Consider the following 16746-nt stretch of genomic DNA (forward strand, 5'->3'; position numbering starts at 1 on the left):
CAGAGCAAGGGGAACAACTACTAGAAGGCTCAGAGCGAGTGACGTTTGAAACGCTATTAGCGCGCGCTAACTAGCTAGCCATTTCACTTAGGTTACACCAGCCTCATCTCGGGAGTTGATAGGCTTGAAGTCATAAACAGCGCAATGCTTGACGCACAACGAAGAGCTGCTGGCAAAACGCACGAAAGTGTGGTTTGAATGAATGTTTACGCGCCTGCTTCTGCCTACCACCGCTCAGTCAGATACTTAGATACTTGTATGCTTGTATGCTCAGTCAGATTATATGCAACGCAGGACACGCTAGATAATATCTAGTAATATCATCAACCATGTGTAGTTAACTAGTGGTTATGATTGATTGTTTTTTATAAGATAAGTTTAGTGCTAGCTAGCAACTTACCTTGGCTTACTGCATTCGCGTAACAGGCAGTCTCCTTGTGGAGTGCAAAGAGAGAGAGGCAGGTCGCTATTGCGTTGGACTAGTTAACTGTAAGGTTGCAAGATTAGATCCCCCAAGCTGACAAGGTGAAAATTGGTCGTTCTGCCCCTGAACAAGGCAGTTAACCCACCGCTCCTAGGCCGTCATTGAAAATAAGAATGTGTTCTTGACTGACTTGCCTAGTTAAATAAAGGTATATAAAAAATAATAATAAAAAATAAATAAAATCGGCGCCCAAAAATACTGATTTCCGATTGTTATGAAAACTTGAAATCGGCCCTAATTAATCGGTCGACCTCTAGTGCTAAATGAACAAGCCTATGGGATGGTATATAGCCAGATAACATACAGTAAGCCAAGTAACTCATTCTGTTCTTCTGAAATACATTTTCTTCATATCATGTTTCTTTAGACCTGCCAAAAATAAATAATGAATTTATTGTGATGTATTTTAAATTGATTTATTAAACTTTTATTTTTTAAATGTAGATGTTCCAAAAGGCACGCATCAGCGGCTTATATCCGTGGAGGCCTGGAGATGCTAAATGTGTTTATATTAATTAACGGTCAATTACTGTGACAATTACTCAATTGCATGACAATAACCGGCTGACAAAATGTATGGCCGCCACAGCCCTAGCTCTTATTTCTTAAATAACAAGAAATAGGTTTCAACACAAAGCCCTAGTTGTTAGTAAAGTCAAATTAAAATGAAGACTAATTTCAGCACCCATGCGCTGTCCATCTCTGATTGATTGTGCCGCGGCTGCCGCTTCAATGTAATGCAAGTTGTGTAAGTTACTCGTATCTGGCTTATTGTGAGGGCAACATCTCTGATAAATAGCTTAACCATGGGCAACAAAACATAATGTTTATTCAAATCAATTATAGCAGCAGCAAGCTATCAAAGTTTACCTCCAGTACTCATCTTCGTGCTCTCAAACTGAACAGGACATCAGTAATCCACGTGCACAGACGTTGCGTTCCTTGTATGTACATTGTTATGCTTCCTCAGTTGCTATGATGGTTTCCTTACTAGGCCTGCACATGTGCAAACATGCCCAGCAAATATAGCCTGATTCTTGCCCAATTGTACAATCGTACTGCCAGAGGTGCGGCCAGGTGTATGTACTATACCGATTACTAGGTCACTACAATTTGGACTGACTGAATCGTTAAATGTGAGGTTTTCCAATGGTTAGAGCCCGTAGAAAGCAAAATTGTCTAGTGTATTGTTGCCTTTAGACAAGCCAAAGCATAAACCTAATGCAGCTCACAGAGAGGAGAGAAGAGTGCTGCACTGCAGCCACTGATAGATAACGCCTGTCATTAAACACAAATGTAGTTGCATTGGTAGAATTATTTTTACTAGGCTTTAGGCCTAGTTTGACCAAGTAGCATCCTATTAATTCAAAACACCCCATAAGACGACTCATGTTGGAAACTTAATGTGTCTATTTTGGATAAGATGAATGAAACAGCTTCCAGTACAGGCTACAGGGTTAGCCTACAAACGGAATATCTGGTCGGTTAATTACCTTCTTTGCAAAAAAGTGGATTTCAGGTGCAGAGGACACAATTGCACCATTCCTTAATTTGGCTGTCAGGCCTCATCAGCTCTACACACACTATTGCCATGATTGTGGCTGATGCTCTTGGAACAGATCAAATTCCATTTTCACTCTTTGGCGGTGCAAAAACAACCTGCTCAAGACCTCTTTCTAAATTAAAATGGTTGTTGGTGCCAAAATCATGGTAAATGGTCAGAGGTCTGCCCCTACCAAAAAGGGCAATTTCAGTGGTGTGACAAATTGGAGAATTGAGTAGAGTGCTGGGTTGAGAAAATAGATTGGGGGTTATTGTGCTACTTAAAAACAACACTGCAATGAAAAATAAAGCCCCACACAGGCCTGCCTTTTGGTTTATCGTTTTGAAATGGGGCAACACTGCTTGCCTGGGTTGTTGGAATACATATTGAGTAACATTCAGTACTAATACACATTTAATACAAATTACCTACATACAGCTTAGGCTATACCATATGGGAGATAGAAAAAGTCTATAGCTGACTCCAGAAACTGTAACAATTGGCCATAACATAACATGAGAAGAATTGCCACTTGCATGCAGCCGGTGGAAAATTCCCATAGTGGCCATAGCAATCCTTGCAGGCTTTTACAAGACTTGAGATCAAACATAACATGTCTGATAAAGCAACGGTGCATAAGTACAGGAGCCAAGAGGCATGCTGTCTTCAATGACATTGTGAAGTGTGTTTACGTAATGCCTGGAAAAGGTCGTACTTACCTATCAGTGATACTGGACTGTGTGTCGCTCATTGGGCTTCCGTTTCTAGATTTGCTGTGATTTATATCCAATTATCATTTTCCAAAGTATGATAAGACAGACTCTTTGAATAGCCCTTCCCTAACATCCGTCTATGTTGAAGAGATGATTGAAAAAGGTGATGACATCAACAACAAAAAATCAACAACATTGAGAGCTGAATCTCCAAATAACAATGTCATGAAAACACCTTCAATTGTCGGCGATAGACTCCCAGTGAAAAACAAATGTCTGGGTATGTCCTAATACTGAATTCAATAGCTCAATGTAATAGTTTTGCAATCATTTGCAGTGAAATGGTACGTAATTCAGTGAAGCCACGGATGATAATGCAATTTTCGCGACTGTAGCAATTTCGTGAGATAAATTAGGACCTCTAATAAGCCCTCGTCTTACGTCGTGCAGCTCTCCACTTTATCGCACAAGACACCAGGGTCGGGTATGATGTTCCTATTGACAATGATGTGTTCCTTTGGAAAATGTTGATACAGGCTCCACTTTCACTCTTTCTGCCCTATAGAAAATGCAACCAGTTAACCTTGGCCTGGTGTAGTAACAGCCAGCGTATCTTTTTTTTAAGATGTTGAAAATCGAGTCAGTCTCATTTGGTGTTCCCAGCCTCCAGGTTTGCCTTTATCCGTAGACGAGCAGCCAGCCCCTCGTGACCATGAGAATTTCCAAAAACTGACAAGTCTGAGTTGAAACCCGTGTTGTGAATTAACTAGATAACTATTAGTAATTATTGCGGCAAAATAACAAACTATGTACTATTCTTAGCTTGATCAGCTAGCTATAGCAAATGCATAATTTTTTTCCCAGCTAGCTATTGCACTATTTAGCTTGTTAGCCAATGTGCCCCTCAATTTGTTGGGAGCTTCAGTTCAGATAGCTTGAAGCTAGCCAGACTCTAACGTTAGCTAGCTAACTAGCGGTTAGTTAACTCCAGGGAGTGGAAAATCCAACGCCTTTTCCTCCAGTAGACTCGAAACGTGTCCAATAATATACGTTTTCCTTAAAAGTTAAGAGTGATAGCTAGCTAAGAAAAAAAGTAAATCATTGAAATTCAGCCGACTGAATACATTAGCTGACTACTGTACCTTGCTGCTGAGTCTCGGCCAACGGTGGCTAGCTAGCTATCTACTGTACCAACGAAAACGGGATCACTTTAAGTAACTAGAAAACTTTACTTCGTATGCTCAGACAATTCTGAATGTCATTCCAAAAAACGAAATCACAAAAACAAGCTTAGCAAAAAATATAATACGTGTCCCGACGAATATATATGAAGTCCTCACGACCTAAGGAACCGTTTCAAATGTTTCTTGTAGATCTCCTTCGGGTTGCAAACATCCACAAAACTTAACGGAGCGCAGTTTTCATTGACTCCATGTTTCCAGAATTCAGACAATTTGAGTTGTTTCTCTGCAGAATTCCCTTGGATGTCTATGCTAACAAGGATAGCTAGCTAACAAAATAATTATCTCATTTACAAAAAATAAACACTGAGCCGGTTATCACTTTAGAATAATGTGATTATTAGAATGTGTTTCCAGATGTGTTATTGAGGAGAAAAATACACGACTTTCTACAATTTCACAAAATATCAGGATAACTACGCCCTGGCCAACAGCTCCCAATTTGCGTCTGTCTACTTCCGCCGAAAAAAAACATGCCAGACTATCATAAATAATAACAATAATAATAGTAATACATTTGTCTTTTTAATTTTTCATTATGGTGTCTAATTGGATGCCATTGGCAAATGGGATTAAAAAAAAACCTTGCCAGACTTTCATAAATAATAATAACAATACATTCGCCTTTTTCATTATAGAGTCTGATTGGATGTCCTTGGCAGATAGGATTACGAATATATTTTACGGTAGACCAAATCTATTTTGAACTTAAAATGTAGATCCATTTTCTGTGAAACCTAAAATTATCATTGTTATTATTGGCCTAAATATTATCACATTGGTATTCTACAACACCATCTTATATTCCCCTCATTGTATCTACTTATATATTTGTGTTAGACCACTTCTAAAACTTGAAAACATCTGACACTCCAAAATCAAAGTTTGTCAGATGTTTTTAGGTCTCATAAAGTGGTCATAAATGTCAAGAGGAGTCCATGTTAACTGTTGTATGCCTCCAACCCAAATGAATGAAAACAAGGCATAGAATGAAATGAGATCCCTATACCACACCCATTCATTTGCGATTCAAGTATACTGTATACTTGGATCTACACAGCAGATGGTTAGGACGTGGACTCATCAGGACTCACCTTTTAGGGTGTTACAACTTCTGACCAACTTTAATTTGTGGGAGAACTATCCCATTAAAATGACCAGTTAATAAAGTACAATAATTTCCTGCTGTGACAATCATAACTCATAAATCATAACACTTTACAGGGATAAGTGGTTATGGCAAAACATGTTCAAACTTTTTTGGTTGAGGACTATACTACAGTATCATGGAGGATTTGGTGATTTACATATGCCTCCATGTGGACAATTTGAATATTTCAAGCAAAGAGAACTCTGTGATGGCTTTTGCACAATAAGCCTACCCTACAGTATGGGACAAGGCTACACTACATCTCTGATTGTAATGTAGACTAGTATCTCTTTAAAATTGTTGTAATAAAAAATAAATACATGTAAAAGTTCATTGCACCAAATGGCAAACTAGTAGTTCCCTGAGTAAAAAAAAACCCTCTTCAAATTGTTCAAAAACGTTTTTATACTATATAGGCCTACTGGGATGCAATCAATTTGGAATAATTTACTTGATATTACAGCACATATTTCTATACCAGCTCTGTATTCAGGGTATTTATTGAACACACAACAAAAGTAAACATTACATTTGAACTGGTATAAAGTCACAAAGGCACACTTGTATGATTCTCCCTTATCACAGACACAGGGATGGTGAAAGTTAATGTTAATATACCAATCCACATATCTAACTATTTGGGCACCAGATTTAAATATTTAATATAAAAGTAGTGAATTTCAAATATGAATGCATACAATATTGGGAAATGTGACCTTGCGTCATACTGGAACATTTCAACCAATACAAAACATTTAGCACAAATCACTGTTTACCAGTTGGTATTTTCAACAAATTAACAATGACTAATGACTAATATACCCAATCAAGCAATGGAATGCCACTAAACATATAATTACTTTATTTCAAATTTGTTACTGATTTGTTGTTGCTGTGAACTGTCAACGAAAAACCGTTGTGAAAAGCATTATTGTAGCTAAATCGAAAGGCAGATATAAGAAACATGTCGCTTTTTACTGAGTTTTATGTTATATAAAAGCCAGTGTCATGTACTCCATATGAATATGCATACAATACACAATCTATAACACTGCAATCTCAGCGAGCGTTTATAAACATCTTCCAGAAAATGAAATGGAACATGGGATATTCCATGGCTTATAAGGAGTACCACAATTTAAATTAGACAAATTAGAAAAATTATCCAACACATTGCAAAAAAGTTGAATTTCTGCAGGAAAACTACTGCATACAATAACAAAATACTGCAGAAGTTAAGGAAACAGTCAGTATTGGTTCAATTTCACTGTCTCAAAACAGGTGTGGCCTAATCTATGATGGTTAGGGAATGTTACGTCATCTGGATGGAGGGAATCAATGGATGGATATCAAAAGTGTCTGTTTCCCAATAGTCAACTTATTGCTGGATACAAGATTAGAAGAATATACTATTAGGTTACAGTTCATTGCAGTAAGCTTGTGAAATACATCTGTTCATCATATTGGCACTAGGTCCTTTGGTTTCAATGACAAACTATGTCGCAATTGTTTTTGCTACAGTTGTACATTTTTCAAGATGCTTTTGCAACAATCTCTTACACTTGTTTTTAATGAAAAAGCAAACAAAAAATGTACAAGTGTTTAGCTAAATACCAAAAAAATAGTCCTCAATAATCATATAGGCCCAAAGAATGGCTTGACTTTGACCCCATGTTTACAGTATGCACAACCAATTGTATAAAGGTGGTCTATTAGTATAAACATTGGATGTTTTTATTCATCATGATAAGGAAGTCTTTCAGTCTGTTTTTCCGTCATGTCCGTTAACTGCTGCCGCTCTGTGTTGGTTTCTCCAGCGTCTGTATTTGGATTGACTCTTGCGGTAGGCGAAACGACCAATGTCCACCATGAACACCCAGGATAGCACATACATGGCAACTCCCTCACACTTTATAATGAACCTGGGCCATGGGGAGATGAGCTCGCAGTACAACATCCTTCCGCCAACCACTATGCGCATAAACACAAATAGCACTACAAACAGAAGATCCACCGCCTCCCCTGTCAGGCTCTCATAGCGACCCAACTGTCTCAGGAACCAGCGAGCTTGCAGAAGAGGGTTGGTGATCTCACTGGCAAAGATTACGGCGCATGACTCAATGCCTGATTCCCCCAAGCTCAGGGTCAACAAGATACCCAGGATGCTCATGGTGTGGTGGATCAGCATCACCGGTCCCTCTGTGCGGAAGTAAACACACCAGCCCATATCGAAGATGAAGTAGCCCAGGCTAATGACCATAGCAGTGATCTGAAGGGGGGTGTTCTTAGTGCCTGGAAACAAGATCACAACGTTATTGTAAACACTCTTCATGGTTAGTAACATTGTCATACACACATCAAATTATACTAGGCAAGAAACTCTACATGAAGAACATTTGGTTATGGATGTAAGCCTTGGTTCTCTGAGTAGAGAACCTATGGAAACTCCTTCCCCTTCACGCGGTGAGATGCTTAATATCAAAGATGTTTACAGTCACGCCCCTCCCTCACTGTACCCATGTGACCTGTCAATATAAAGGGCGGTGTGACGTGACATACTGTCTATTACTTCACTTGAATTCCCCGGAGGTGGAGGAAAGACATGAACGCTTGGCGATCCGTTACTCTACTCAGAGAACCAGGGCTAAATCCGTAATGTTCTCTTTCGTTTTAGTAAAGGGGCTGCTGTACCAAACAGGTGGTTCAGGCAACAGAGTGGGATACCTCATCATTAAACCTTAGTCTAGATGAGTCCCTGGGAAGTCCTTGTATGTACCACAGCAAGGTTTCCAAAACCTGTCCTCGGGCCCCCCCCAGACATTTACATTTTGTGTTTTAACCCTAAACTGCCAAACCTGCTTCAGTTAGTCAAAGGCTTGATGAATAGTTGGCTAATTGAATCAGGTGTGCCAGTTTAGGCGTAAAACAAAAATGTGAAATGTCTGGGGGGGCCCGAGGAAATGGTTGGGAAACCCTGCACCACAGGATGCAACAGAATATATTAACCCAACAGGGTGGATTAAATGCCAACTGTAGTATACAACTGTAAGCACAAACAAGCTGAAAGCTAGAACTTAAAACATGAGCCTTCAATTAGGTGTAACAGCACCAAGAGTAAAAGGCCTCTGTATAGAACATCCATCTCACTGATGGTTGATAAGCATGTACAAGGTTCACAGTACGCTCACTTATCTGGGTTGAGAGAGGGTGCTGTGTTCAGAACCACAGACACCACTGATGGTGTGGACATAACATTGAGTCTGTAATACCTCGTGAAAGTAATGGGTGTTGATTCCAGGGAGGCCCCTCTGAACAAGGCCCATGAGGTGGCCGTACCCCTAGTGGAGTGTGCTACCATGCCATCTGGAGTTGGTGTACCTGCTGCAACGTATGATTTTGACAAACACTGCATTGGTAATCCAATGTGCCCGTCTCTGCTTCGAGACAGTGCGACCTTTGATGTTCTCCCCATAACACACAAAAAGCTGTTCTGTTTGACGAACAGTTCTTGTTGTGGCAAGATGGTCACTCAATTCCCTAACAGTGCAAAGTGTATGCAACTCACGACTCTCCTGTGAGAAGTGGGGAGGCTGTCATATACATAATCAATGTAGATGGGGACTTCCCTGCAGAAATAAGCTTCTGGAGAAAAGACAAAATGTCAGTAATTGGGCAGGAAGATGGCGATTCTGCATGGGCAATACATCACTTCCTGTACACGTTCCACTTGTTGGAATAGAGTCTTTGTGTAGAGGACCCCCTTACTGCCTGTATTGTATCAATTACTAAGGAGGGTACAGCTACAAGGCGGTCACGTTCAGGGGCCACACACACACACACACAACTTCAAAATGCTGGGTTTGCCATTTGCTTGTGACAGGAGGTCCGCTTGAAGAGGGAGTTCCCATGGTTGGGAGGTTGTCAGCTGTACAAGGTCTGAAAAACAGTGACTCTGTGACCAATGAATAGCCACAAGTAGAACTGACGCGTTCTCTAGGCTGATCTTCCTCAAGGCCTGAGGGAGCGAGGGAATTGGTGGAGACGCATAGAGCAGCCCCTCGGCCATCAGTGTGATAAGGCGTTGACCCCGAGTGGGCCTGCTGGACCCTTCATGGAGAACCACATAGGACAATGTGTTGAGTCTCGCAATGTGAACAGATTGGTCCCAGCAGGTGTATTGCTCTGAGGCATGTAAGGTGTGTGTTTGCCCAAAGCAGTAGCTCCCTTGCTACCTGGTGTAGTGCCATTGACCTCAGTCCGCCCTGGAAGTTGATGTACGCAATCACTGTCGTGTTGTCTTTCCGTATCAGTACATGTTCGGAGGAAGTGCAAGGTGGACGCCTTGAGCACCAGTACGTTGATGTGAGCTGTTGTCCATGGTGCTGACTATACACCACAAACCCCTTACTGGTTCAAGTCTGCTCCCCATCCCTGTAGGGATGTGTCTGTAATCAAAGTCATCTGGTTGTGTAATGCGCCTAGGAGAACTTCACTGGGAGTTTGAAGTGCTATTCACCACCCTCGTAATGCTCTCTAGCAACTCACTGAAATTGTCAGCTTTTTGTGTTTGTCCATTCTGGGACATAGACTGTGTCTGTTGTACCATCACTGTATTGGCCTCATGTGGAGCAAGCCCAACAAAACAACGTGACCTAGAAGTCTCTGACTCTCTAGCACTGTCACCTATTTCCTCAGTTTGAATGTTGAAGATTTTTTAAACAATACCACTCTTTCCGGCAAGAGTTTTGCACCAGTGTACAGTGTCAAACGCAGGAAGCGCACACACTGAGTAGGGACCAGAGAACTATTTTCCAAGCTCATTGTTAGTTCCAACTCGGAGAGGTGATGCGAGACAATGGATGTGTGTGCCAAGGCTTTGTGACCCTACACATACTAGCCAATCGTCTAAGTACTCCAAGACCACGACTCCTGCTTGGCGAGGGGGTGTTGACGCTGCGCTTATGCAATTTGTGAAAGCAAGCGAGAAACTTGCGGTAGGACCAAGGCTCTGTGTGCTGTTATGCAGAGTGTACGCGGTCTGCATGTGGTGCATCTCTGCCTTTTCCGAGGGCAATAAGGCCCTCCACCTATTTGGTATGGCTGAGAGTGTCTGTTCCTTCACTGCTGAGCAGTTGCTGCCTGTCTGAGCCTTGTAAGTGGGTCGCTGCTGGGCCGAAAGTCTGGCCGGGTAATATGGGTATAACTAAGAGTGAAACTTTCTCTTTGTCTGGGAGCTTGGACTGCGCTAACCATAAATGGCGCTGTGCAACACACAGTGTGACCAAAGTTTCCCCAACCATCTTAGCATTGCCCTGAATGCACTGGATGAGCAGATCTGTCACTGTCGACAGTTTTTTCATGGTCTTAGTGTCGTAGATTGTGGAGAGGCGTGCCTGCAGCTACTCCTGAAAGGAAGCCAGTATCGTTACTGAATTGCCAAGCCTAGCAGCTAGAGAGGTGCTGTCATGTGTCCTGCGTAGGAAGCAATCAAATGCCCTGCATTGTTTGTAAGCCAGCTCTTGGTCTGAACTGTGACAGAGAGAAGCAGGCAGAACAAGTGAAGCAAATTATTTATCCATATGGGGGAAATGGCCAAAACCATTCTTGTCTGCATCATGAACTGTAGCTAAGCGAGTGCATTTGCTTGGCACGGCAGGGGTTCTTTGATTTGGCGTGTTTCATGTGCATTGGAGCTCACGCACAAAGTCTTTGAACAACAGGAGGCATACCTCAGTCTTTGAAGAACTGAATTCATCAAACTTGAATGTGGACATCATGGCAGAAGGGGCGTGCTCCACATTGAGGTTCCTGCTTGCCCTCTCAATGATTTCAAAGGATATTTTCTGGTCGACTGTCACTGCCAGTAGCAACGGTCATCAAAATTGTTAAAAGGTTTTAGAAACAATTCAAATAAATGCAACAGTTGGACAATGAAGGTACTCCAAACTGTTTGAATCCATCAAGTATTGACTCAATTATAGCACAGAAAACGGTGGGATTTTGGTGGGAAATCAGGTATTCCATTTGTCAAATTTAACTATATATTGTTTTGAATGACTCATATATACTACATGTTCTGATGGTATCAGGTATTTATTTTATATTTTGTGTTAAAATAAAGAAAACTATATGTGCCTAATTTGCATAAATACACACATTAATACGTTAAGATAAAGGGGTGGAACAAGGCTGCAACCACAAAAATGTCTAGGCCTACCTGCACTCACCTGTGCTGTCTAGACTGCCTCATTAATTACTGTTGTTGTCACATTCTGTTGCATAATTCAACAAGTGAGTCAATAGCAGGTTACACTCTGATAAAGAATCAACACGCTTGGCTCTATATTACATATATCTATACATACTTTACATTGTTTGCGAGATCAGACATAAGTCTTCATTTTCAGAAGTTGCTTTCCTTTCAGTGCATCTAATTATTATAAAAAATTATAACTTTTTTCAATTCAACAAAAAATGAACACCCATCAAAATAAAGTTCTCTTTCTTCTCTTCCTTGTGACGCAAGAGTCGAGATGATGTGTTAAATCCAAGATTAAGCTTTAGCATTCTTATAAATGCAACGGAAAGAGAATGTATTCCATTGAGCCCATTTCAGCCACCGGGGTGTGTTTGACAGGCCCTTACAAACATTTCCACGTCGTAACGTTAACGTGAAATAACATCAGGCACAAGCAAGAGTACGAAAGAGTCGCAGGAGTAAAATGAAAGCAATCAATCCAGGGAGATTTAAGTGACAAGTGGATTTTGCACCCCTCAAACACAGGAAATTGATGGCTGAAAAATACAGATCCGCAGGTGGGCGGGGCATGAGCGTTGCTACTGCCAGGCCGACAGGCTGGGACTGGACGATGCTAGAGCCATGGTGCATACCATCATTATCATCATCATCATCATCATCATCATCATCATCAGAGTGATCATAGTCGGTGGCATAAGACTGGGAAGCTCTTGTGGACAGTACATCAGTATCGTCCGATTCAACAACCACACTCTGTTCAGAGGTAGGGGTTGAGTTTGGTACCGGCGAAGGAAGTCTGGCCAGGATGTGCTTGAGGGTGGACTCAATGGTTGCCGTGTGGATGCCCAGTGACAATCTCCTTGCACACCTCAGTATGGCGAGATTTGTGCCCAGGCGAGGATAAGAAATGGTGTTAATTGGGTGGTGGATCATGAGGTGAGTGAGACCTGTAACTTGACCTGGAGTGTTTGAAATAATCTGCAGAGGAAGGTCTACGATCAATGATCTGTGTGGCTCATCTGATGACAGTCTGGAGGTTCCGCCCACAAAGCTCTGAAATCGAGATTTTAATCTGTTTGAATTTCTGACACTGAGTACAACAGGTGCTACACTGTGAAGCCGCTTGAGCATGTTCAACTCCCAAGCAGATGAGTATCTCATCTGAGGCTGGGAGATGTTTCTCACACTGTTGACACGGGTGGAATGACATTCTGAGTACAGCACTGAATCTGTGTGCAAGGAACGGATTTCACACAATTGGATACACAAGAGAAGTGTGTTCCAAGAAAAAGTCGCTATAATACAAAAATATATGCTAAATAGCTTTGTGTCTTGATGTGCCTCAGTGTCTGCTTTGATGCTGCGAGCTGGTGCCTCGGTGTCGGCTTCGGATGCTTTGAGAGAATAGCTAGCAACACTAAGCATCAGCTCTGATCTGTAGAGATAAGGGGGCGAGACTCCTGCTTAAATACGTAGCAAAATCCTGGCTCGAGACTCCCGCCTATATAGACGAACTCAATACATTTCATGCACGCTTCGACAAAAACAACACAGAGTCGTGCACGAGGGCCCCGCCGTCCCAGAGGACTGGATGATCTTGCTCCCCGAGGCCGACGTGAATAAGGTTTTTAATCTGGTCAACATTTGCTCGCAGGCATCTCCACGGTCATTTTCAAACTCTCCTTGTCCCAGTCTGTAACCCCCACGTCTCAAGCTGACCACAATCATTCCTGTTCCCAAGAACTCTAAGGCCACCTGCCACACTAACTACTGCTCTGTAGCACTAACATCTGTAGTCATGAAGTGCATTGAAAGGCTGGTCATGGCACATATTACCTCCATCATCCCAGACACCCTAGACCCACTTCAATTTGCATACTGCCCCAACAGATCTACAGACAATGCAATCTCAATTGTACTCCACACTGCCCTCTCCTACCTGGACAAGAGGAATACCTATTTGAGAATGCTTTTCATCGACTACAGCTCAGAATTTAACACTATAGTGCCCTCCAAACTCAGAACCCTGGGACTGAACACCTCCCTCTGCAACTGGATCCTGGACTTCCTAACGGGCCGACCCAAGGTGGTTAGAGTAGGCAACAACACCTCCGCCACGCTGACTCTCAACACGGGGGTCCCACAGGGGTGTGTGCTTAGCCCCCTCCTGTACTCCATGTTTATCCATGACTGTGTGGCCACGCACATCTCCAACTCCATCATCAAGTTTGCTGATGACACGACGGTGGTAGGCCTGATCACCAACGGAGATGAGACAGCCTACAGGAAGGAGGTCAGAGAACTGGCAGTGTGTTGCCAGGACAACAACCTCACCCTCAATATCAGCAAGTCCTAGGAGCTGATCATGGACTACAGGAAATGAGGAGGGGGGGGGGGTCAATAGATTCAAGTCTCTCCCGTGTCCACATAAATGAGGACTTAACATGGTCTCTTCACACCAGAACAGTCGTGAAGAAGCCCTTAGGAGACTGAAACGATTTGGCATAGCCCCTCAGATCCTCAGGAACTTGTACAGCTGCACCATTGAGAGCATCCTGACTGGTTGTACCACTCTCTGGTATGGCAAATGCCCCGCCCGTGACACGAAGGCCCTACAGAGTTAGTTGAGGACGGTCCAAGCGGTGTCTGAGAAAGCGTCAAAGAACTGCCAAAGACTGTTCTCCATGCTCTCGTCCAGCAGACTCCTAAACTGCTTCTATCCCCAGGCCATAATACTCTTAAATGGCTAACAACTACTGCTCTCCATCTCCCACAGACTGTCCACACTGACTCTATATATGCCCATCCACAGGTCTCTACCAACTCCGACACAACCTACGCTGCTGCCAAAATGATTATTGATTTGATTTATTACTCTATTTCGCTGCTGTCCATTGATTATTGATTGCCATTACTATTAGTATTTATCCTGTTACTGATCACCATTACTCCTGTTTATATCTATACACTGTGTTAAATGACATAGACTGGCCAGGTGAATCCAGGTGAAAACTATGATCCCTTATTGATGTCACCTGTTATATCCACTGATTGTAAATGAAGGTGAGGAGACAGGTTAAAGAAGGATTTTTAAGCCTTGAAACAATTGAGACATGGGTTGTGTATGTGTGTCATTCAGAGGGTGAAGGGACAAGACAAAATATTTAAGTGCCTTTGAATGGGGTATGGTAGTAGGTAGTAGGTTTGAGTGTGTCAAGAACTGCAACGCTGCTGGGTTTTTCAAGCTCAACAGTTTCCCGTGTGTATCAGGAATGGTCCACCACCCAAAGAACATCCAGCCAACTTGATACAACTGTGGGAAGCATTGGTTGTTCTGAGGGAAAAAATAGGTGCAACTCAATATTAGGAAGGTGTTCCTAATGTTTAGTACACTCAGTGTATATTACTATATTACCATAAGTATTTATATAGTCCTGCAACAGCACCATCTAGCGGTCAGAACCTGGTAATATCAGGATGTGGATGCGACATAAACCTAACAACTTAAAATTACAAATTTCTGAGAATACATTGTATAGGATGCAGAAACAATACTCCGAGCTGCAGCTCCATACTACTTATCAAACATAGAGAACTGATACTGTATACTCGTGTGGTGTGGTGGTCCCTGGGTGGCTTTTAACAATTTATTTGGATTCCTAATGTCTTACTCATCGTTACAAAAAAGTTTGTAATTGGATGTAAGGTACTATATTTATTGAATATTATATGAAGCCTACAAATTAAAATTGCCAATTTGGATAAAACCAATTAGCTTAATTTCTCACAGATCAAATTTTATCTGAACAAAATAATGTAGCAAAAATGCTAATTTTATCTGTAGAAAGATTTTCTGAACAGAACCAACGATTTCAGAACAATATGAGAGGGTGGGTGTTATGGCTTGCTGAAATGGCACGGAATGATCCCTATACCAACTTAACCACTTTTAGAAAAAGGTGTTCTAGAAGCAGCACTCTACATGGCAACGATTACACTGTTTCCGTGCAATTAAATAGTGAGCATCTTACCTGGATGTGTGAAGGGCCAAGGTCCTTCCACATAACCTATGTAGGCTGTTATGCAGACTGCCAGGATTCCATGGAGCAGTGTGACCAGCCTACAGTTCCACTCAAAGCCACGGCTTCCATTGGTGTTACAAAGTAGTGTGTAGAGAGTGATCCAGCCTGTTAGGCAGAGGACCACACCGACAGCCAGCGATGTCATCTCTCAGCTAAATACACAAAAACAAGACAAAAACCACTTAATGACCAACAAACACATATAGAAGTTTTAAAAGATTGCATGACGCACTTTACTTTCTACCATCACCAAAAATATTAGCTATGCTCAAGATTTGTGCGAGCAAGTCCGATTAACCTACATTTTATGTTCAGTAAATGTTCTGTAAAATGCAGCATAATTGCAATATGGAAATACAGTGCCTTCAAAAGGTATTCACACCCCTCAACTTTTTTCACATTTTGTTTAGTTACAAAGTGGGATTAAAATAGATTAATTTGTAAAAAAAAATGTTGTCAATGATCTACTCAAAATGCTCTAATGTCAAAGTGGAAGAAAAATTATATAAAAAAAATAAAAATACATTTATGAAAAATAAAACACTAATATATCTTGATTAGATAGATATTCAACCCCCTGAGTCAATACTGTACATGTTAGAACCACCATTGGCAGCGATTACAGCTGTCAGTCTCTGTGGTTAAGTCTCTAAGAGCATTCCACATCTGGATTGTGCAACATTTGCCCATTATTTTTTTCAAAATTCTTCAAGCTCTGCTGATCATTGCTACACAACCATTTTCAGGTCTTACCATGGATTTTCAAGAAGATTTCATTCAAAACTGTAACTTGTTCACTCAGAAACATTCACTGTCTTCTTGGTAAGCAACTTCAGTTTAGATTTGGCCTTGTGTTTTAGGTTTTTGTCCTGCTGAAAGGTGAATTCATATCCCAGTGTCTGGTGGAAAACAAACAGAAACAGGTTTTCCTCTAGGATTTTGCCTGTTTTTAGCTCCATTCCAATTATTTTTTATACTGAAAAACTACCCAGTCCTTAATTAATGGTTACAAGCATACCCATAACATGATGCAGCCACCACTATGCTTGAAAATGTGGAGAGTGGTACTCAGTAATGTGTTGTATTGGATTTGCTCCAAACATAACACTTTGTATTCAGGATAAAAAGTGAATTGCTTTGCCACATTTTTTGCAGTATTACTTTAGTGCATTGTTGCAAACAGGATGCATGTTTTGGAATATTTTAATTATGTGCAGGCTTCCTTCTTTTCACTCTGTCAATTAGGTTAGTATTGTGGAGTAACTACAATGTTG

The 16746-nt window shown here is 41.5% G+C and overlaps 1 protein-coding gene across 1 annotated transcript; it reads right to left on the minus strand.

Moving 5' to 3' along the window:
* Positions 1–5673: 5673 nt before the first annotated feature.
* LOC120018831 (TLC domain-containing protein 5-like) lies at positions 5674–16017 on the minus strand. The gene is made up of 2 exons (XM_038962047.1): positions 15422–16017; positions 5674–7423 (listed from the first exon to the last, which is right to left on the minus strand). Exons 1-2 carry the CDS (start codon positions 15615–15617, stop codon positions 6891–6893), a joined length of 729 nt encoding a protein of 242 aa, XP_038817975.1. The 5' UTR covers positions 15618–16017; the 3' UTR covers positions 5674–6890.
* Positions 16018–16746: the final 729 nt, after the last annotated feature.

The sequence above is a fragment of the Salvelinus namaycush genome, chromosome 23 (assembly GCF_016432855.1).
Source record: "Salvelinus namaycush isolate Seneca chromosome 23, SaNama_1.0, whole genome shotgun sequence".
In the NCBI taxonomy this organism is placed as follows: domain Eukaryota; kingdom Metazoa; phylum Chordata; class Actinopteri; order Salmoniformes; family Salmonidae; genus Salvelinus; species Salvelinus namaycush.

Coding starts and splice junctions, on each gene's coding strand:
- LOC120018831 (XM_038962047.1), bottom strand. CDS start 15,617: ATGACATCGCTGGCTGTCGGTGTGGTCCTCTGCCTAACAGGCTGGATC. Junction 7,424..15,421: donor TTGGCCCTTCACACATCCAG/GTAAGATGCTCA, acceptor TCTTGTTTCCAG/GCACTAAGAACACCCCCCTT.